General features: G+C 41.1%; 1 protein-coding gene across 3 annotated transcripts in view; it reads left to right on the forward strand.

Annotated features, from left to right (window-relative positions):
• The window catches only part of adam22 (ADAM metallopeptidase domain 22), a 69,496-nt gene that overhangs the window by 1,477 nt on the left and 43,592 nt on the right, over positions 1-24,427 (forward strand). For all 3 annotated transcript variants that reach the window (XM_087848207.1, XM_087848205.1, XM_087848206.1), the window contains exons 3-4: positions 2,745-2,821; positions 20,704-20,770. In XM_087848207.1, coding sequence (XP_087704333.1) covers positions 2,745-2,821; positions 20,704-20,770 — 144 coding nt within the window. The remainder of the gene's footprint in view (positions 1-2,744; positions 2,822-20,703; positions 20,771-24,427) is intronic.

The raw sequence follows: 24,427 nt of genomic DNA on the forward strand, positions 1-24,427 counted from the left end.
ACTAGAGGGCATTAAACTCTATTGTCAGCAAATAAAATGGGCGGTTCAGTATTTTGTATAATAATACTGTGATAATAACTACTTTAAGGACTCATTATTTTTTTAAATGGAGGTGGTGTTTATTCATAGTTATGAAAAATTGATATATGTTGCTGATGTTAGCTGATCTTTTGGGTATGGCTAAGTGAATATTTTAATATTTACTCTACAGTTCTGAAAGAGGACTGGTCTCTAAAATGGCAAATTACTTAAATAAAGACATAAATATTTAAATGCATCTGCAGCTATGTATATGATTGCATATACTGTGTACTATGTAATATGATTGCTTGCAGCAGCCCCTGTTTTTGGATGTTAGCGCCAAGAACCAAGAAATACACTGTAGACTTACAGGTAATAAAGAGTATGGTTGGATTACACTTTGGACATGATCACCCACAAAATTATTAATGTTTGAAAATTATTCAGAGAGCTGTTATTGAAAACTACCAGCTGCGGAAAAGCCTGGAGGCATTTGGCTTTGCCTGCCTACCATCACTAGTACAGTGCGGTAATAGTCATAATCAGTGTAGCTGTGTTCACTGAGTCAGTTCAGTCTGCTGGGTTCCTTTCAAGGAATGAGTCAGTTAGCATTGTACAAACATGTTAAGTGTTTTTAATTTGTATGGCTTAGGCTTGAGTAAGGCTAGCCTACTCAGGGCTCAGCGAGTGGAGAGGGCTACAGATGGCATCAGGCAGGGAGGTGTTAACCCTTTGTCTCTCTCACACCTCAGCCTGAGCTGCAGCCCATTGGGTAAACAAGCTAAGTTGAACCATCTGCCGTCAGATATCATTTTAATGTTTTCCTTTTGAAGCTCATTCTAGTCTCACGGCAGGTTTGTGGCACAGGCTTGCTGTGAGCTGAATTTCAAAGGTAGCGTTTCTGCAGAGCAGCACAACAGTTTTCTACAAGAGATTTTGCTCAAAATATGTCATATTTTGATCTAAACCCTCATTATTTCCTGAGCCACTCTCCTTCTCTGGAGTTTACAGCCCAGGAGATGCGTTTATTTTACTCTGATATCATATTGTGCCAACTCATAGTCATAAAAGAGCTTGCGTACAGGCAGCAAGTTAAAGCATCAAAGTCATAAAATGTACATTGCAAATGCAGATGATCGAGGATGGGAGGGTGAGGAGATTTGATTTGTGCTCCGAGTCTTTTAATCTCCAGAGAGCTGATGCTCGTGATGTCACTTGCGCAATGTTTGATCAGTTATTGGCTGTTTTTAGATCAACAGCCTAAAAACAAATCTGTCAGATAGTTCTGAAAATGTGCGACACACATGGAGTTATTTATAGGCTTCTCTCACATCGCCTATTTTTAAGTCGCAGACACAAACAGCACTGAATGAGCTGTGGGGAGTTCAGCAAGGTGCTCTTGTTGTTTTGGTGAAAAAACAAACACTTCCAGTGAAATCAGTCTAACTGTGTCGGTTTGCATGTTTTCCTGCCTGCCTCTCTGCAGAGCAATGATAGGCTTACAGTCATTCTTGAACAATCACGAGTGGAAAATCAGGCTCGCCATGACTCAGAAATCAATGCGAGAGGAGTCACCAGTGGTCTCCTCATATTGGTCCTGCTAAGTCAGGCTGGGATGTGCTTTCATTAACCACAATTACTGGTACCTCCTACCCTCGTGGATACAATCTGCCAGATTAGATTTCATCAAAGTGTGGAATTGCCATTTGCACATGCTCTTGCACACACCCACACAACCTCTTAACTGCTCATATATGCATTGACCGGCACAGGCACGCTCCTGCAGACAATAGAGTCTGTGATCACTGGGGACATCAGGCTATCCTTGGGTGAGCACAGGGGCACTTCCTGAAATGACAGCCTACACGCATGCACGCACACACACACGCACACACACACACACGCACACACACACACACACACACACACACACACACACACACACACACACACACACACACACTCTCTCTCTCTCTCTCCTTTGTTGTCATGTAGTGTCCAGTCTGTAAAGCAGGTAGCCCAAGCCTCAGGGAGACAGTAAGCCATGCTTAAGGTCTCCACTGGGGCTTTACTGGACCTAAAGGAATTACTGTGGGGAGTTATTATTATTGACCCAGGGAGCACACCCCATACAATATGTGTCCAAGACTTGGAATGAATCAGACCCTCCTCCAGCCACATCAATCAAACAGAGTCCATGCACTTAGAGATGAAGCAATGACTGGTGAAGAAACATTAAATGAGTCGGTGTAGGGTTAGAATTTTTTTCCCTTTTGATGGTAAACTTAATTCACTTCAATTCAATTTTATTGTTCAGCTGTATTTATATAGCATGAAATCACAGCAACATTTGTCTTAAGGTGCTCTATATTGTAAGGTAAAGACCCTTCAATAATAGAACCCCCCCCAACAATAAACAATTGATCCCAGTGAGCAATCACTTGGTGACAGAGGGAAGGAAAAACTCAATTTTAGCAGGAAGAAACCTCCGGCACAACCAAGCGCAGGGAGGTGCAGGCATTTGCTGTGACCAGTTAGGGTTATGTGTGTGTGCAGACTTGGCTTACTTCATTCCTACAGCTGATCGGTGCTATAAATACACAATGCAGCCGTCCATCAGTGTAGGTGAGACTTATCCATGTCTATGATACTGAACTGGACCATGCATGTGATAACGGGGACTTTAGAAACAGTGTGCAGCTTCTCTTCTCTGTCTTTTTTAGGTGAACCATGTGGCCCAAGCGAGCTTTCAAGTTGATGCTTTTGGTCGGAAGTTCATTTTGGATGTGGAACTGAATCAGTGAGTATTTCATTATTAAATCTGTCTGTCTGGCTTTGTTTGTCTGTGCTTGTATGTCACTGTGCCTACTGGGCACAGTCCAAAGACAGGTTTAGATTAATTAGCGATTCTTAATTGGGCGTGGATGTTCTCTCTTTGTCGGTCCAGTTCCAGCACATCCCTAAATTGGAGAGGCAAAAAAACAAACAAAACTGAACACGTGGATGCATCTTGTGAAAGCAAAGGTTGCCTCATTTTCCAGGAAAAGACTGTAGTGTGAGCTTGCTTGTTGAAATAACTGCTTCAGGTGTCAAACTTGTATTTCTCAGTGCCTCTTGTTCTTGTTTAGCATGAATCCCCCCGAGTGCATGTTGCACATTAAACTAGTGATGACTTCAGTGTTTAAGTGAAGTAGGTCACTGTGGTGCTGCAGTGCTGTTTATTACCTGTTTTAGGGAATGCACATAACTGTACCTCAGCGGCTGCTCTGTGGATAAATGCATACAGTGTGTGTGTGTGTGTTAGCGTGTTTGAAACCAGTCAGTTGTGTGTGTGATATAGAGGTTCCATCATAATAGGAAGTGATTTACAGTAAAGGCTCGAGCACAGCCCTGTCAGACACTAATATTGATCACAGCTGTGCTGATGGAAAGTAAGCTCCTCTCTCTCTTTCCAGCTCTTCTTCTGTTTCCACAGCTTTCACATTTTAGTGTCATCCTCTCTAAACCTTTCCCTGTTCTTGTTTTGCTTTGGCTCCAGCCTGCCACTTTTACAGTCCATGTTTGTCTCATTTATCCCAAAAGCTTGTGAACTTGGCATGCGCATATAGTGAAGCTGCCTACTCATCACAGCGGAAGTCACTCTCTTGCTGAGTAAAATGTTACATCAGAGGAATTCCCAGGTTTAGAGGATAGCCTGCAACTCCCTGAGTGACATGTTGGCCGGTTATGCGTGCATGTATGTTTGCACCATTTAATGCAGACTGCTATCCTTCTCTATACAGGCAGTGTTATACAGGTAACGAAATAAGTGAAAAGAGAAAAACGCAATAATGACACGAACAGGCGGTTTGCAGTTTGAAGGAACAACGGTGACAAACAGGAAGTAAACATGACACAGTTGGAGTCATGTGCATCAAGAGTGATTTCAGCAGGAGTGGAGAGAGATACGAAAGGTGTCAGATCCTCCGGTTTAGCGCTAAAGGACTCAGCATCGAGCCTTCTTATGATTAGATTAACATGGAGTGCTATAAAAAAGTACGCATATGAATAAATGAGTATAAAAGAGGGGTGTTTAGGAAGGTTCAGGGCCTGTAGGGCTGAGAGCAACATTGGAAGAAGGGAGTTCACATTATTAGCAGGATAAATTATTTGGATGCAGCCAGTTAGAGGTAGGCGAGTCTCCTCACCCTCACCTTCAGTCAGGTTCTGCATTGCCTGTTGGGGTATGCCCCTTAGAATCTGAACCTCAGAGAGCCGATCCAGACTTCCTGTACGGAGATAACTGGCTGATCCACACAGAGAGCCGTACAGCTGTGTGCAGCTGTTCCAGATCTGTTACACCCAATAATAGTAAGAGACTGAGATCAGTATGATCGAGCATCACGCTGTCTTTTTTTATCCTTCGACAGAAATGAAATGACTTTTTAGGGAACATATTAGAATGTATTAAAAATATAAATTAACTGATAATCGCTTAATTACTTTAATCACGTTCGGAATAAAAACATTTAACATTTCCTATTTGAATTTCCTGCTTTGTGAAGGTGAACTTTTGCAAACTCTTAGCTGCAAATGTTTTAAATTCATGATGATTTTTTATGATAACGTTATTTTAAAAAGAACAGTGAGGACACTTAATCGATAATTGATTTGTAAAAATTTCAAATTCTTATTGATGATTAAGAATTTTATTTCAATTGAATGTCTTTGAGTTTTTAAGCTGTTGGTGGAACAAGAAATAAGTTGTTGCTATGCATGTTTGCATCTTTGTCCCAGTGCCAGCTGTCTTCATTCATGAAGGAAGAGCTTCAGTTTTCCTCCGTCTCACCTGAGACCTCCTCTTCCAACTCTCGTCTCCCCCCTGTCTACTGTCACTCCTCTGTGAACTGATCCCCTGCATGACAGCCACACTGATTTTGTTTACAGATAGCTTTCATCCCAGACAGAATAAACCCAGTTGATATGTGAGTGGGTGCAGGAGTGGGAGCTTTTTTAGCTGAATGAGCCAACACTGTTTTTTGGCTCCCTGTAACAAAGCCTCGTTCTCTCAGTTTGATCAATGAGTGCTGTGCATTTTTCTGTGTTTAGCTGTTGCCATGAGCAATCAAGAGTGGTGGGTTTTTTTTTTTTCTTCCCAGTTTTCACTGTCGACTGTGTCTCGAGTGCTACATTACATGTTATTATCATCGTTTTTCTTTCTGTGCCTGGAGTTAATGCTTTGCTCATAGACTGTGAATAATAGAGGAGCGTGGGTGTTTTGTTATAAAATCATATGCCTTATGCTTTTTAGACACATGTTGGATACTATATGTATTTTTTTTAGTGTAGTCCTTGTCACGGTCTGCGGAGACAGGCCGTGCGGTGGTGTGTGTGATTGACCCAGGTGCGTACACAAGTGAGTAGACGGGAGTGAACTTAACAGAAAGTGAGCCTTTATTATGGCTGAAGACAAAGTGTACAAACAAAGCAGGGATAGCGTGACTAAACTAGACTATAACTAAACTGGGAAAACTAATACTGTGACAAACTAAGAAGTCTCAGAGACTATGATGATCACTGCAAAGACTGACCGTGAAAACATGGAGGTGAGAACACAGACGACGCGACACTGAACACAGCAAGACTGAGGACTAAATACACACATGAGGTGATCAGGGGAAGTGGAGACACATGAGGACACAGCTGACTAGAATGAAGCATAATTACAGCACAGGGGAGAGTAAACCTAAATGCAGTGAACAAAGAACACCAGACTCTTTCAAAATAAAACAGGAAACCCAGAGACATGAAGATAAATCATGACATGAACTTAACATAACCACACAGACATGAAACATGACAGGTAGACGCACGAATCAGGGAGACTGAGTACAGGGGGAGATGACAGAAACAACTAAGAAATGAAGGACTAAATAGCCACCTAGAAATTAACTAGATCAAAAATGGATACAAAAATACGTAAAACTCAAACACTGGGTCACACGACCCAGCCCATGACAGTCCTCTTAATGTCAGATGGAAAAAAGCATGATTGGAGATGCCATGTGAGATGAGTTGCTCTGTAGGTGACTGTGTTGCTTTTATCTTTAGTTTAATGTCCTGACAAATTCTAGATTCATGACATTTGTGAACCTCTCCCTTGCTTTTGGTGGTCCCCTGACTTTCTGCCTACATTCATCACATCACTGATAAATACCAGCTGATGTTTTCACCTCAGTTTTATTACACACACAGTATACACTGATCAACCACAACAATAATAACCTTCATCTTGTTACAATACAATGTTCTTTTGGGTCACACCAACCATCTAAACATGATCAAGTGCTCACCCTACCTCATAGCAGTGATACTCACTGATGGTAGCAGTCTCAGCCAGCACCTCTAAGAGTGCAAGACGCAGAGCAGGCCTCAAACTCTCAACATCCCAGGCGAGATGTCCATCTGTGGAATCGGCTGAAACAAAGACTGATCCACAGAGACCCCTCCTGGCAACCCTCCAGACCCAAAACGCAACCCACATCCCGGTGTTACACCCTACAACAGACCTGTGTCTGTGCTCTGGTGGGCTGTATTTTTTTGTTTGTTTTGTTTTTAATGATAGAGACCAACACTATATAAAGTGAGCGATGTTGTTGTGGCTGAGCGGTATGTTTTCAGATGGGACTGATCATCCATCCATCTATCCTGTCATGCATTGATCGTGTTCGTAATCATGACCAGGATCCCATTGTGCACTCTGCAAAAAGGCTTGAAAATGTGTTTCCTGTCACAGAACCTGGATCTAAACATTTTGTTTAGAGAAGAAATGCCCCTCTCTTCTGTGCTCACATGAACTAAATACATAATTGTGTGTGCTTTAGTCTTTGATGCTTTCATCAGTAACATGCCGTATTGACACAAGCCACCCATCTGAACTGTGGCAGTGTATAGAGAGGAAGTCAGGAGGGGGGTTGGTGGGTCATGAGGTCTTTATACCCTTTCTCGGTCTTTGTCTTCCTCCACTCCTGCATCTCAGCAACTGCCTGCAATTTTCCATTCATGGGACAAGAGTAAGCTGAAAATGTGAAAAGGGTTGGGGGTTGTCTCTCTTTTTTCAATCATCCTCATCTCCAACACACACACACAAATCGTCACCCTTGATTGCCCCACACCCACCCTCCACACAGCCCTACCCCTGCTACCTCTTACCCCACCCCTCCCACCTGCTCTTGCTGAATAATAGATGTCGCTATAACATTAAAAGGGGAGTGTGCACAAGATGGCTTCTTTCGTCGTCCATCACGTGAAGAAGGACATTTAAGCGATATATGTTTACACTTCTACGCATGACCCCGACACATGCACCAACTCTGTTTTAGTCCAGTGGCTACAGTATAAAGTTTGATGTTTGGTTATTTTGTGTCATTCATATTTGCTCATTTTTACGACAACTATAAATCTAACATTATTCATGGACATGTATCACAAGTTGGCAAATGTATGCAACAAAATAAACTGATTAGAGATTATTAACCCCCCCCCCCCCCCCCCAAAAAAAAAAAAAAAAAAAAGTTTATTTATTGATGAATAAGTTGGCAGAATTAAAATATGACTCTATGTTAGCATGTTAGTGTGTGTGTCTGACGCATCGCGGAAAATGTGGTCCTGGAAACAAACCTACAGTACTGCAGTTTCTCCACAAAGGTGGTTTTCAGCACATTAGCAGATGTTTATGTGTGTGTCTGTGGAAACATTTCGCCAGCAAGGGGGTTACACACCTGCAAGAAAAGTCTTATAACACAGTGTTGCAGGTATGGAGGTGAAAAAAAAATCAGGGGTGGGTAATTAATTTTCCCAGGGGTCTACATGAGGCCCTGGGACTGTTGTGGAGGGCCACACCAAGAAGCTGAACTCAGTTCTGCTTGATATTAGTTTGATCACTTTATAAACTTGTTGGTGACGCTCTCATATGGCCCCTTTGGGAAAATGAATTGCCCACCCTCAGGATTGTTTTTACTAACTTTTAAGCACTCGGGTTAGGCAAAATCTGATTCTGGCTTTGGAAATGTAAAGAAAAACAATATGCAGATGGAGAAGATGTAATTTTGAAATGATAAACCTACTTATACAGCGCTTTTCTACTCTATCTGAGTGCTGCTTTAGACAGCGTATCTTATTCCGCCATTTACACAAATTCAAACAAGGACTTTTTTAACGTTTAAGTGCTTTCTACGTAACATTCAGATGCATTTACACTCATGAACGCATCAGGAGCAATCTGGGCTTCAGTATCTTGCCCAAGGAAGCATTTTGGCAGCCAGGGATCAAATGGGGAGGTTTGCGTCAGGAAACATGGAGATCAACCAGAATGAGATTTTCCAACCAGATCGATCGGGGGCCAGGAGGGTGCAGGTGGAAATTGTTGTAGTGTTGGCTGAAGATAAAGGAAGAGAAAAGTGTGGATGGAGTTTTAGGATGAAAGTGCGCAGGTGAGAGAAGTGACTCATAGATGTAGGGGATGCGGTGAAGTGGAGATGGATGATCTGCTGTAGTGACCCATAAAGCGATGGTATTCCTAATGAAGAAGATTATGAATAAACCAGCAGTATATGATGACATTATGACTGCATAAATAAATATAAAGTCATCTTCCTACCTGATTGTGTTCTAAAATTGTAGACACTTCCCAACATCTTTTTCTGATATCAAACATTATAATTACTGTATCGTCAACAAATCTGCAGAGCTGTCACAACATAGTGTATGACTACCAGCAGCCAATACCAGCCTGGCTGTGCTAGTGTGTATGGTTACTGTGTGTTTATGTTTGTGTGACAAAAATAGAGAAAAACTGAAGACACTGAACATATCTGAATCATTTAGTATTTGTGCAGCATGCAGAATATGTACGTATGAAAATATGTGAGTGCAGACAGGAGAGGAGAGCTTCGTACATCCAGCTGGGACTGGAGTGTTTCGTAACCTCGCCTGTGTTATGAAATAAGCGGCTGCAGCAGCTTCAAGAGCCGAGGGCTTCTCCTGCTCTTTGTTGACACTGACAGACACTCTGCTAGTTTTGTTATTTCTACAACTGTGTCAAGTCTGCTTTTTCTGCATTCAGACAAATTCTTTATGCTAATGCGAGAGGTCAATTACAGGCAGTGCTAAATGCATTATTCATCTGTGTGAAGGCAGTGTGCACCAGGGAGGGCAGTGTTGGTGGGGAGGGGGGGGGCTGGAGGCAACAGTGCTCCAGTATAACCACAGAGTCCTTCCAGATAAATGTGTTAGGCAGGAAGCTAACCAAACATCCCATGGTTCAGTGGTTTGATGAATGAGTGACTACACGTTGGTGCATCTGTACATCAGCAGGATTGTGTATGTGAAGAGCAATAAGACATGAACTCATAAAAGCTGCAGAGTCTTTGTGTGTATCGTCTCGCTGGGTCTCAGGTGCAGAAGAGGCACGTAAAGTGCGGCCTTAATGAGAGATAACTAAAAAGGATTGAAAGGAATGGTGCTTAGACAGAATGAGAGAGGATCAATACATAAAGGGGGGAAAATTAGGAAGAATAATACAAAGAGAGAAAGGTACATGACGTGCTCATGCTTTGGTTTATTTTCACCCACTTTTATTGGTGATTTTAAATTGAATACTAAATTTGATATTTGAACTTAAACAGACTGATTTATTAATGTTTGCAACAATTTACTGTTATTTATGGAAATTTTAATGCCAAGTAAAGGATGTTTTTTTCATGTTTTTGCACTTGATATTGAAATAAACTCACTGTGCCTGTGTTTAGACAACAGCACAATGTTTGTACACACACCTATGAGCGCTATTTGGGGATTGTGTCCACATGCTGGTTTGCCCCATTTAGTAAAACCTCTGGCCCCAGGTGTCTTCTGTGCCGATGTGAGGGAGATTATTAGCCAATAAACCTGAACAAACCAGTTTACTATCTTTTATTTTTTTGCAAATAAATTTAATCGAGGCTTGACAAATGTGTTGAATGCTGTTTCTTTCACACATTTTTGCAAATCTGTTTTTGCAAATAATTCCAATCATGCATCCTTTTGTTGTGATGGTAAGAGGTTTGATCATAAGTTACAGGTGTCAGCACTTGTGCCTTTGTAGTATGTGCTGAATCTCTGTTGTACTTTGGCGCGGTCTGTCCTGTGAAAGAGATTTGGGACTTTGCTGTGATATTGGGTTGCAAAGTGATTTATATTGTAAGTTAAACACCCAGCAGTAATACAGAGAGAACCCCAACGATCAGATGACTCCCTATAAGCAAGGACTTGGCGACAGATGCAAGGACAGAAGGCACACTGGAAGAGAGCCAGAGATTTCTAACTAATGATTAAATACAGTCACAGTGAGTGAAAAGAGTTGAGTGATGAAGAAACACTCAGTGCGTCATGGGAAGCCCCCAGCAGCCTGCGCCTATTCCAGCATAACTAAGGGAGAATTCAGGATCACCTGATCCAACCAAAACTATATGCTTTATCAAAAAGGAAAGTTTCAACCCTGATCTTATAATTAGAGAGCGTGTCTATCTCCTGAATCCAAACTGGGAGCTTGAAAGCTGAAGGCTCTGCCTCCAATTCTACTTTTAATAACCTTTGAAACCACAAGTAAGCCTACAGTCTGGGAACAAAATGCTCTATTGGTTCAATATGGTACTGTGAGGTCAGATAAAATGGGGCCTGATTATTCAAGACCTTGTATATGAGGAGATAAATAGTAATAATAATAATAATAATAATAATAATAATAATAATGCATAAATAACTGTGATCCTTCAGTTTGATTTTTTAAGAAAAGAAGAAAAGGTCCCAGTGAAGTAAATCCGATGAGCAGGGTGAGTGGTGAGCTAAGATCTGCGCATGTTTTAGGAGCTTGTTGAAATCACAGGGACAGAGTAAGTGCTCATAATGAGACAACCACAGAGCCTTCTAAAAATAACCACAGCTCTGAAGGTGGTCTAGATTTATCTGAGAAGATCCTCTTGAAGGGGAGCTCAGCCAAGTTCAAACAAGCTAACTTTTTAAAAAATTATGTCTCATACATTTCTTTACAACTCTTTTGCAAATGTTTTTAATATATATTTTTAGCCAAGAGAAGAAAGATCAGAGGGAAGATGCACAGTAAACTCCCTCGATATATGTGCCACCTGCTCCACCCAGTGAGCTAAACTGGTGGTCTAATACCATCCAAGAATAAGATACCAAAGCTAACAAAACGAAATGATTATCCCGTGCAGAAGTTTGTTTTAAGTCACTAACAGAGAGATGGCAGGTTGTTGTTGTTAAAACATAAAATATTTTGTATAAGCGACGTTGGTTGCTGAGTAGCCTGCTGGAGTTACTGTAAGGTATAACATTAGTTACATTATGCTAGCTTAAGCTAACACAACATTAGCTTAGCTGATTGAGCAAAGATTTCACCACAGCTGTGTCAAACAAAATGGTAAAGTATATTTCAGGATAACCCTAGAAGGATATTGTTTTGAATGCTGTGTGATTTTGAGTTTAAATTCACCCACCTTAAATTCTTTAGGCGCTGTCTTTTTTGTGTGTCACTGAATTGAAAGTATTTCCTCCCTTGTCTGAAAACCATGATAGCATCAGTAAGAAAGTCCTGCCTTTGTTATTGATGGGTTGGAGCAGGGCTGTGTTGGCAGGTGCATGTTCTTTGCCTTCTTCTTGTTGTTGTTTTCTTTGTTAGATAAAGTAGGCATATTCTAACTTGGTACCTACTAATAGAAAAACCCAAAGTCTTGTTTTCATCATTTTGACATAGAAAGATCCTGGAAGGCATCATAAGTATCTGTTCTGGTAACATTGCTAGTGCAAATGTCCCCCCCCTCCTCGTGACCTGGAAGTCCAGGATGTCCACCATGGAGACAAAACTAATTAAAACTCTCCTCCAATGTTATTAATGGTCCAAAACTCCACCGGGTATAACTGAGGTAGAATTGTCCAAACTTATTATTGATTTAACTTTTAAACTGAGTGGCAAAACATGGCATGGTAGTTACTCCTGGGCCTCGGACACTCAGAGTAGCTGTAAATGAACAAAACATGAAGTTTTTACCTTTTTTCCATACTAAAGAGAGATATTTTCCTAAAATGTTGTTCTTTGTATTGATGATTCAGCTGGAAGATTTGCCCATCTAAGTTTTGGCAGCATTTTAAAATGCCAGTTATCTAACAGTGTCTGATTTTACTTCTAGAACTCTAAACTTTTAAAATATCTCCTTCCTACTTATGCTGGAGAAGCTCAGTGGGAGTAGCTGGTGGGTCTCAGAGTATTTTTTTTTTACCCGACAATGATCTCTTGTTCACTCCGAGAACAAATAAGTGCATCAAAGTGCCATTGAGACTTTGCGTGATTTTCAGTGGATTGTGTGGCATTTGCCGCTTGATCGATAAAATGTGAGTAGGCATCGAGTAGCTTGGGAATTACTGCTCTGTGTCTCTGTACTGTGCATGTGCCTGCATGTATGCAATTATTGCTCATCCTTACATCTTCACATTTGTATAATTTAATGATCTCTCATGTCCCGTTCCAGAATAGTCTATCATCCAGCCACAAATCAGATCTCTCCATCCCGATGTTGCTACAACCAGCTTTTCTCCTTTTCCACCTCCATCCTGGTTTCCCCTTTTCTATTCCCGGGCTCTGTAATTTATTACAGAGAGGCGTGATCAGATTTACGGCAAAGTTAATGAGAAAAACACTGAGAGGGGTGTGTGTGTGTGTGTGAGAGAGAGAGAGAGCGACAAAGAAAGAAGCAAAGGGAGACATGGATGAGTTTGGAAAGAGGTAAAAGGACAGAGGGAGGTATGAGGGTGTCCTTCATGCACCCTTGAGTTTGTGGGTGGGTTGAGTAAGTGCAGGAGATGGGGAGAGATACGGAGAGCACGCATGATAGAGATAGGTACTTGAAAGGAGTTTCATAAAAAAAACCTCCTCTCCTCTTGCCTCAGGCAGAGCTTCTCACTGTGATCCTTGTCAAACGTCTCTCTCTCTCTCTCTCTCTCTCTCTCTCATACATGCAAGCACTTAAGCTCATAGCTTTAGCTATCACATTGGGGATTATGTTTGTGTGTATGTGTGTATGAGCTAATATAGTGCTCACAGGTAGTATATTACAGATTGTGTTTGCTAAGAGGCTCATTGGCACATCCAGGACTGTGTATTTACAGTCTGTTCTGGCTATGAGGCGGCGAGCATCTGTGCTTGGAGGTGAGCGGGATTAATGTAGGAGAACAAATAGCATCGTGGATGTACATAATAGTAATGCGTGCTGCGGCCGAGGAAGGTGAGGCAGTTTGGAAGTCCTGCAGAGCTTCTGTGTGAATTTGTGAGAAGAGTGAGGAAGATCGAGTCTTTGGAAAGCAATACTTGTTTTCTCTGTTGTGCTTTAAAGCAGTGGTTTTGGTTGCTGTAATAAATTCTTCTATTTAGGGCGGACATTTGGATGTTTTTCTCATACAAAGTCAGCGTGAGTGGTAGCTGGAAACATCTGCAGTCCTTGTATTGAAGGTTTACTTGGTTCTGAGTCAGTTTGACTTATGCAGTTATTTTCAGTTTAGTATAAAAAGAGTAAATGTCAGCTCCATTCATCATTAGGGTTCATGCTTTTGGGAAGATGAATGGCTGTAATATCACAGCATATCACAGTAAGGCGTCCGGTAATTGTTGGAATTTATCAGTCTGGACTGATTGACCAGCTGACGCTATCGTGTCTACGCTAAGCTGCCATTTAAAGGACAGGGCTTGTGTTGCAGATACCCAAGCATCCTCTTGGTTTATCATCGTTTCTCTCCATATTCACATTATTTATCCCCCAGCCTGCCTCTCCCACCCTTTCATTCCCCCTCTCCTATGCTGTGCCATCTCACTCAGTGTGGAGGATTAGTGAAGACAAAGAGAGATCCTGGAGCCGGCTCTTGTTGAAGACAGAAACAGGAGGTAGACTGTTGTTCTCCCAGCAGGAAAAGATACTAATGCCTCACCAAAGACTATTGTCTCAGATAGCTTACCCATTTTATTCTTTCACGCTGAAGTGCGGTTTACTGTCAGGAGATGAACTGCTTAACAAAATTTACCAGCCTACAAAATCCGATGTGTAGATGGAGACCAACATTACCACCAAATACAGACAGAAAATGCAAACACATAAAATGACAGGGTGTATTAAATTGATGCACATTTTTGGGGGGATATACCTTAGTAGTTATTACTACTCACTCCCAAGTGTACAGGTCTCCAAAGTCTCTTTGTCTCCATTATCCTCTCTCTACATGACACGGCTGTCACAGATAGAGCTTTGCATGTTCTCCTTAGTTCCTGCAGTCTCTGCATAATTCAGGAGTCAGCTCTGGTTGTCCTGTATGTTGCGTGCTATAGACCTAAGTGCGCAATGATGCCAAGAAAGTGGGAATACTGTATAGCTTTCCATCCTTGTTTATTACCTCTACCAAGGAAGTTATGTAACTGTTTTTTAACTGGTTTAAAAAGAAACTTACAGATTTGCATGAAAACTTTACTTTGCCTTTTCTTTTTCTTTAAAGTTTTCAAATAGGGCAGAATTATGCACTTTGAAATATATATTAGTACATGCATTGGAATAAATATCACAGGCTAATGTGGATAAAGACATCCCCCCCTCTCATTTCTTACATGGGTTAAAAGGAATTTCAGTCTTGGCAGTCCGGGGCGGCTCTTGTTTGTGAGCATCAGTATTCCCTCTGCAATAAGAGCAGGGGTCCCAGGGAGTCTGCTGGTGGAACTGCAAGCCTGATAAGTGATTGGAGAGTGAATGAATTATAGCCTGGAGACCTGTAATGAGGCCTCAGTGGGAGGCAGGGGTGGGGAGTGGTGGGCAGGTGAAAGCAGCTGCAGCTTTCCCCAAAGAGAACAACCCCTCCTCAGTTTTTTCTTCTTTTTCTTTTTCTTTTGCCTTTTCACATCCTTATTTCTCTTACACACCTTTCCATCTCCCTGCCTCCCCCCTCATGCTTTCTCTTGTGCACTTATCCTTCCTCAGCACTCCCCCATGCTCATTACAGACTCCTGACACAGCACATGTGCCGTCCTTTGTGTGTCCTTATGTGTCCTTTTATTACTGGGTTAAATGTCAAATCCATACATTGAGTCCATTTGATGACAGCAGTGCCTGTATGCTTATGTGTCGCTATATGTGGTTAAATTTGCTGTTTTTCGGTATCTTATTGTGTTTGTGTGTTTTTGGGTGTTGAGTTTATTAAGAAGGTCCTTTTGAAAAGCCTGTGTGAAAGCAGTGAAAAGCCTGGTACCCCAACACTTCTGCCAATCCACTCGCTCACACGCACAAACATTAGTCCTGCCAATCAAGCCTTTTAGTGCTCTTTTTCATCCCAGCGCCACCGCAGTGCTCGGCGACACAGATCGTGAGAGGAATTTTAGACCACGCGGAAACTTCGTTTATGTGTGCGTGCATGGCTCACCTCAGGAGATTGGACGGGGTTGCCACAGCAGATGTCTTTGCCCAGAGCAACTCACAACAAAAATGCTTTAAAGGAAGGCTGAAGTTTTGATGTGATGGACTCATTGCTTCTCGCTGCTTCAGTCACTTTTTACCTTTGCAAAGGGCCATTTAATGAAGTTGAATAAGGCTTTTTAGAACAACAATTTCCCAACTGAAGCTACGTCAGTGCTCTTATGTTTCCACTGGTTCAGTGTGTGTGAGTGTTTGATGGAGCGGGGGGTTGGCTGACATTAAAATGTAGAGGGAGATGTGATTGCTATGTAAATGGCTGTTCTAGGTTGGCTATGAAACACCGTGGGCTGTAAGCGAAGCGTCTGTGGCTTTGCCTCCAAAATCTCCTCCAGGGCTGATTGACAGCCGTACGCCAGCTCTTAGACAGATGTTGCTGCGGCAGCAGGGCCAAGAAGACTCTCTTCAATTACAGCTGAGGATAAGCAGACTATTTATAAAAGCAATGAGCTGAGAGGCAGACGCTGAATGAGACAGAAAATGAGCGAAAGCTGTGGTTGCCTGTTTGTACTGTCCCTGTTGCAAGTGCACATCTGGGCTGCACAGATACTCTCACGTGCAAGACACAGCACAAATACAACAACGAGCCACATTATTAAAAGTGACAGGTGATTGATCTTCTCGTTATAATGCAGCGTTTCCCTGGATGCATGTTGATCTTAGGCTGGAACATTGATGCAGATCGAGCACACCTCGTCATGGCAACTGCACTCTCCTCCAGAGGGAGAGAGGGGTGGATTTTCCATTTACATCCCCCCAAAATATCAGGAACAGCAAAAGGAAAATGACAAAGAGGAAAAAGCAGTGACTCAGCCTGTAAAATCCCAGATCCCGCATTTGTTCAAGCATCTGCGGGATGCGCTGGTGCACGCCTGACAAACACAACCCAGAAAATCTGATGCCAACATTCAGGCACTGCAAACCACCCCACTGGATCTGATGTTCTGGCAACAAGAAGGAGGGGGCAGGGTACACAATACAAGGTGCATGATTTGGCTGATTTTGTGTGAATAGGTGCATGATTTAGACTACTTAACAAACTAAAAGTAATAGATTAAAGGTCTTAAATGGATCTGTTTGTGTTCCTGGCAACGACATCCTCAGCCTCATTTTTACAAACCACATTTCCCTGATCATCATTTACGTTGCGGATTTGCAGCAGAGGGCTAGACCGCATGTAAACAGTTTATTTCTGTCACATTATCTGTTTGATGGCACATAAAGACGTAGCTCTCAGTTACACATTTATACATGCGTGCGCTCATCTTAAGCAGGGGCGGGGTGTGGGCGGGTGGGGGATCTCTCTACATAAGAGTGTGTCGGTGTGGGGGATGGGGGTGAGGCTGAGTTTGCGTCTTTGTCTGCTCAATAAATTATTTAAATCCCACAACAATTAAAGCTGAAATCTGTTATCGGCATCATCCATTAGGAGCCTGTGTTGGTGCCTTGATGCCTCGCTCGCTTTCCCCCCCGTCAGGGCTCAGCATGGGCCCGCACAAAGATCACAAGCTCTGAATCTTAAACACACATCCCAGCAGAACAAAGGCTAACAGTGCACTCCTGTGACCCGAACACTCTTGAACACGCCAAATGTCTTCATCACGGGAGTGCATGAATATGTTCACGGTGCTGTTTTTTTTTTTATGTCAAATGTTCACCGTGTCTCCAGAGTCACGGTGTGTTTAATTTGCACTGTGGAGGTTTAGTCTGAGGTGATGTTTGCTCCATGCATGCTCTATTTTTCTTTCCTTTACAGACGTGATGGCTGTGCATGGGATATCTGTTAGGATCCCGAGCGCTCTATTCACACCTTGTGTTCCGTCTCTTTCCCTTCCTTCCGTGCCATTATTCTCCTCTTCTTTCCATTTTATTTCTCCCTCCTGTATACCCACACATGTTTTATAGCCATAGCAAACTGCCCATTAGTCATCATAGAAAGCAGCATCATTCCCCTGTGGGTGTGCGCGCAGCTATGTCAGGACTTTTTTCTCAATAAAACAGTATATATGTGTGAGTATCAGCATCAGAAAACTTTTGCTTGCTCGCTGAAAGCTCAGTTAAAATATGAAAAATGCACCTGACTTCAAAACTGAAATCCTTTAGTAAGCATATATATATATATATATATATATATATATATATATATATATATATATATATATATATATAAAATTTATTTTTCTGCTTGAAAGAGTAAATTTAGTATTTCGTCAAAGATCCTGCTGTTTTTGTAAAAGTCCAGAAACTAAGTGGTCCATGAAAAAATGGATATGAATAAATTAGATGCGGGTCTTTAAGCAGCATTATTAAAATTTTACTTGTAAATTGGGGGACAGAATAACAACCACTTAAACTCTGTGGAAGCTCTGAGCTATGCCTGATTTTCCTCCAATTATGACAACCTGCGTCTGTCAGCTCCTCAGAAAATCCCTCATTAACATGCTGACTTATATTTGTTTAATGAAAATAGAGACGTAGATAATAACTCCTGGTTGAGGGAGGAAAGCTGAAGAATGGTGATGTAAGTGACTTTCAGGGAGAGGATGACCTACAAAAGAGACAGTTACAACCAACGTATGCAGAACATCATCTCTGAATGCACAGCATGTCAAATGTTGACACGAGAAAAGAGAAGCAGAAGGTCTCACTGGGTTCCCGGGGAACAGGAAACTGAGGCTACAGTTCACACGGGTTCACCAAAATTAGACGATAAAGATTGGAAAAACTTTGCCTGGTCTGATGAGTCACAAGTTCTGCTTGTGACTTTAATTTGACTGGGTCAGAATATGGTGTAAACAACATGAAAGCGTGGATCCATCCTGCCTTGTATCACCAATTTGGGCTGTAGTGGTGGTGTAATGATGTGGGGAAGGTTTCCCTGTCAGGCTTTGGGCTGTTTAGCACCAACTGAGCATCATTCAAATACCACAGCTGGTCTGAGTGTTGTTGCTGACCATGTCCATCCCTTAATGACCACAGTGTATATTCTTATCTCTGCTTGCAGCAGAATAACTCACAAAGCTCAAAACTGCATTCAAATGTCTCCCACATTTGATCTATTAATCTCAATTGAATAGAGCACCAAAAGTGGCTCCAACCCAGTACTTGGAAGATCTATCATCTAATGATTATTAATAACCATGCTATTTCACCTGAAGATGCAGTGCCTTACTCTTTCTTCATGTTTTTCTGCACACTATATATCCAGTGTGAGCTCGTGCATCTTGTATCTTGTAATTAAGTTCCTTCAGTGCTCTTTTCTGTAAGTGTTTATTTTGTCTACCCCCCACTTTTCATTTTATATAAACAGATTGGAGCAGCTCAAGATGGTAATGAGGCTGATTACTGCTGTTGTTTATTGGCAGCGTAAAGTGAAATGTGGTGGTGATAATGAGCCCCGACCAAGTGCTGAGAAAAAGCAGCACCAACTTACAACTGGAAGTTTGTTGGGTAATTTTAGTGATACAGTCCAAATCTAGCCTGCAGACGTCACTTTATATGAGCAAGACAAAAACATTACAAAAGATTAATCACAATAAAATTGTTCAGTTACAACTGAAACAACAAGAAAAGGTTTCTAGGACTGAGCAGGTGTTCAAAATTATGAATGTGATTTATCTTCTCAGAAACGAATAAATATGTAGGACATTCATGTAGATGCTTCGATACAACAATTTTCCACATAAAGATAAACATAAACTTCAAAGACAAAACAGTATTTGCCCTCTTTCTGATGTTTTTTTTTTTTTTTTTTGCTGAAAATGCAGATTTTAAATAATGATTTCATGTATTAAATGGCAAAACCCCCCAACTAGCCAAACAGGGAGGTTCCAGTGTGCAGTTTGTACTTTTGTTGTGTCAAACATGTTTGTGCTCAAACTTTCTGACATATGTTCAGTCTTCCTCTACGCCCGCCAACCCGAACAAGTCTGTTTTCCACCTACTTGTCTCCTTATTGATGTCTGGTTGTTGACAGGAAGTTGGAGTAGATTGATAGCTCTCTGGATCAGTGCGGTGAGCGGCCTGCTCAAATACTGCATTCTGTTTCAGCTGCACATTTTATGTTGGTTATTGATTAATCCTGCCTGCTTAATTTAACTGCTACACTTGAAAGTCTACAATACAAGCTCAGTTTAAGAGATTTAAGAGAGACTATCATGCTGAGTCTATCCTCTGAGTACTGTTGCTCTCTCTCCGTCTCTCACTATATATATATATATATATATATATATATATATACACATATATATATATGTATATATATATGTATATATATATATATATATATATATATACATATATATATATATATATATATATATATATGTATATATATATACATATGTATATATATATATATATTAATATATTATATATTTATATATGTGCATGTGTGTATCATAGGTTACTGCTAGCTCTGGCGCTGATCACTAAGTGCATTAAAAGCTCCCACACCTTCATGGCTTTATATATGAGTAAACATTTGCCTCTGCGTCCATGTTTAGGTCACGTGTGTGAAATAAAAGCCTAAAACTTTTAGCTGGAGTATATTTGGAGATAGATGGAGGAAGGTACAAACCCCCATTCATATGCTGCATTGTGTGTGTGTGTGTGTGTGTGTGTGTGTGTGTGTGTGTGTGTGTGTGTGTGTCTGTGTGTGTGCGTTCACCTGAGCTCATATATCTCTGTCTCAGTCCAGGCCTGCAGTGTGTATCTCCACTGGGATTCTTTGGTCCAGCTCTGCTGAGAAAGCACACACACTGAGTTCCTCTTATTTATGTCAGTCTTTCTCTTCCTTATACTCTCACTTTACTTGCTGCCTCCTTTCCATTCTGCCTGCTTTGTTTCCTTTGCTGCTTAATGACCTTCATTTGTCCTTTGCTCCTCTGGTAAAGGCACATGCACACACAAGACAGTTGCAAGAGTGCGGCGTTTGAATAATTATGTTTGTGCGAGTTTGTGTGCTGGAAATAGCCGTGTCCCTGTATGCTGGTCGTAATTAGCTGGGCTGGTGCTCTGAAGCTCTGTGCCGCCAAGACAGAATGCAGCTGTAAAACACGAGAATACTCGAATAACTGAGTGACACTTGAAGGAAAATCGTACATTTTCTAACTTTAATTTTTCTCTTTTATTCTTCTGTTTCCAGTGATCTCCTGTCTTCGGGCTACGTGGAGAGGCATTCATCAGAAAACGGGAAGACTGTCATCACCAGTGTAAGATTCTGCAAATCATCTCCCCTCGTGCTCCCTCGCACTTGACATTAAAACCCCAAATTACCCCTGTGATTAAATTCTGCATATGTTTTTTTGGATAAAGAGCAACTGTGCTGCCATCCTGTCCTGTGATGACAGCAGGCAGATGTTTTCAGTGTGAAAAGTTGGATGAAACTACTTTAAATGACCTTTCCAGCGTTAGCAAAGTTAGCAACTAGCTGGTGAATGTACAGAGTCTCAAGGAGTGAAAGTGCTTAAAGAGTAAAAGAACAGAACAAAACCTCATCAGGTCTTCAGAAAACCTCCAGAATAATCCAATAATCATGTTGTTGATCAAGTATTTTCTAAATATCTAAATATTATTTTTAAATATGTTTTTACAAAAATCCAAAACAAAAGAGTACAAATAAGATCCCTTTGGCCAAGGAATAGGAATTGTTAAGAATTTGGCACTTCCGATTCCATTATTGATATCACTTATTGATTCAGTTCCGTATCCATTCTCATTGATTTCTCATTAGCGACTGACATCGCTAATCAGAACATCAAAGACATCACATTCATGCAAAGTAATCTCATGCTGTGGGTCAAACGTTTGTTTGTGTTGGAGGTATTTCCCTTTGTTGTGATCAGTGTTGGGGTCGTCACTCAGAAAAAGTAATTATTACAGATATCACACCGAACACTTTTCTTTAAAGCAATGCAGTACTTTACTTAATTAATCCCAGGAGAAAGTAATTTTATTACAATACTTCTTACATTACTTTTGCTTTTCTCCGTGAAATGACCTGAAAGGCATTGTCTCAGAATTACCATTTACCTATATAAACGTGTAGGCTACAGTCCCACACACCATGTCTACGCTGTAGACTGCGCCGCTATTTTTCCTCCTCCGGACACAAACTGAAATCAGCTGATTACAGTGCAAGTGCAAGAACCGCTAAGCGGGGTCAATAAACAAGTGGACTAACAATTCCAAGGAACTGAACTAATGGAAACCAATTTGCTACAAGAATCAGCTCTTGATTCCCATTCCTAGTTTGGAACATTGAAATCTTCCAGGATTCCACCCACGCACACTTGATTATCAGTGATTATCTTCTCCTGCACGTCTGGACCAGTGTCAGAGCCCCTGATCGCTCCCTGTCAGTCCCAATCGTACATGTGTACTTAGTACTTACATGTGAACTCTGCTTTTCATTGTAGACCGACATGGAGCAAATTTACACTTTCTGTCACAAAGAGACAAAACAGCACTTCCAGGGACTGATACAAAAACATCAGCACCACTGAAACTACCCAATTAACACATCAAGATTCAATCACAATGTAGGCAGACATGAGAAAGCGAGAAGCGTTACCCACACCGAGTAAAGGTCAGATGTCATTATCAAAACAACATTTGCAGACACTGCTCACATGCTAACACCGGGTGAGTAGCGCAGCAGGGAGGTAGAGATGTCTGACAGTAGCTCTCATGCTGTTATGTGTGCAGCAGCGGAGCTGATGGTTCCACTGTCGACCCTGTGTGTTATTCTCCCTCCTTGAGTTTTTTATTGGTTAATCAATCAGTTAAGTTTTCCACACAGAGATAAACCACTCTTCATTCAGCTGCCTGGTCTCTTTGATAGCTCGATGAATCTTCTGCAAGCGTCGACTAACGCAAGATTAAGATTCCTGTGATAATCCTCTAAAATCTGGACTTCAGTTACAGGACACCCGCTGAGGCATGGAGGGACATCATATAAGTAGCGGGGATTATAATGGTCAGGAATTACTCAGCTAAGCAGCAGATTAGTGAGATATTAGATGCTTTACAGCGAATGATCCAAACGATTACATCACACATCGTACATTATGGTCACCTGTAATTATGGCTCATTATAAGGCAGTCTGTAAATTAATTAATCTTGGAGCTGAATATCCACAACTGCAGCCCATCTGCACTCTTCTAATGTCATCGTTTCCCTTTTAGTAGCAAAGAACCAGAGCCTATTTTTGATTATTAATGCTTCTGTTCATGGAGGTTAATATGAGACAAGACCCGGTTGTTACTCTGCTCACTGTGGAGGGCAAAATGTCAGCCGATGTAACGCAGCTGCTGCTCTGATAGATCTAGGTCAGAATCCTCCAGTGCTCATGTAGCTCATACGTAATAGAAGTAATACAAACTCCTGAAACTGGAAGCATTCAGGCTTTCTGTCCACGATTTACCTTCAGTGCAAGGAATGAATGACAGGCTCCTTATCCTCGTTCTGCACAAAACACATCGCAGAGAGCAGATGCTATTGAGTTTTATATGGGATGTTAAACATGGCACCTGTGACACGATGATGGTAACAGCCAGATGTGGCCCAAACATCACAACACACATCTGTCGGTGGAAATCAGCCAATTCCGGTCGATGGATGGTCGATCGGTGTGCCTATAGTCCACATTAAGAGATGTGGGTCTGCAAAGCTCTATGTAGCATCCATTATTGCACTCATAATCTCAACATTAACAGACATTATCTTTAGTTTATCACAACACTGTCATCGTGGTTAAGTCGGGTACCATCAAGCAGCCATAAGACACTATGAATCAGTTTCTCTTCCTGAAAGCAGAGGAGGTCAATTTTAGCTCATCCAACCAAAGGACTGATGAGATTATGCCATGGTCACATCTTTGGAAACGCTGTGATATCTTTGCACATTCATCTCCTGCTTTGTGAGCATCAGCAATGTTTTTTCTCAACTGTAAGCTGATTTCTTTTGTTTTTTGCCTTGATGCTTTCTCACGTGATGTTTTTATACTGTGCGTAAATTGAAGACAACGTACTTGGTTTTACAAGCTTTGAGCGCTACAAAGTTAAAGCATATCATTGCACAGCAGTGGTTTGTTCTATGGCTCAATAAAAAGATACATTTTTAAGTTGGATAATAATACTGACCATGGTAAAAAAAACCAAACTTAAATATTGTGTGCAAATAGAATTAATTTGCACTTTCTAAAGTAAACTACTAGTTTTGTTTAAAAAAGTATATGGGGAAAATTTTGATGAAAAAATAAATTTTTCCTTATTAAAATACTTTCATTACCTTTTAATTAATCTAAATGGTGATTTCTATGAACAAAAAAAATGAAAGAAAAAAATAGAAAAGCCCCAATAAAAGCTTTTTTTAAAAATACTTTGTCTATAAGAAAAGCTTTGAAGCAACAACTTTAAAGTCTAATTTTTGACTTGATCCTCACATATAGGCTTGTTTGCATTTAATCCAAAACTGCGATTAGTAGAAAACATACCAGTTTGATTAAGGATCCTTTTATTGAGTGCACACTGTATCCCTGCATATTTGTAATGATTGGAAAGTTTGGGTTCTGCACTACAGCTGAAAACTTTGGTTTTGTTTGTTTTGAGGAAATACTGCATGCACAGAAATGAACTCGATCCCCTAATGAGGAGTAAAGTACAGCAAAGTGTGTCTAATGTCCTTATTTCCTTGCATTATGTGATCGCGGTGATCAAAGTTTCACTGACATTCAGAGGGCAGAGCGTCCTACTTGTTTACCGAGTGTCTAACCTCGACCTTTTTGTTGTGCATTGTGTTGTCCAGATAAGATGATTAATTATCCTCATGTGTGTCTTAAGAGATCGCAGATCTCACAAATTTAGCA

The sequence above is a fragment of the Neolamprologus brichardi genome, chromosome 11 (genome assembly GCF_056152115.1).
Source record: "Neolamprologus brichardi isolate AB-2024 chromosome 11, ASM5615211v1, whole genome shotgun sequence".
NCBI classification, from domain to species: domain Eukaryota; kingdom Metazoa; phylum Chordata; class Actinopteri; order Cichliformes; family Cichlidae; genus Neolamprologus; species Neolamprologus brichardi.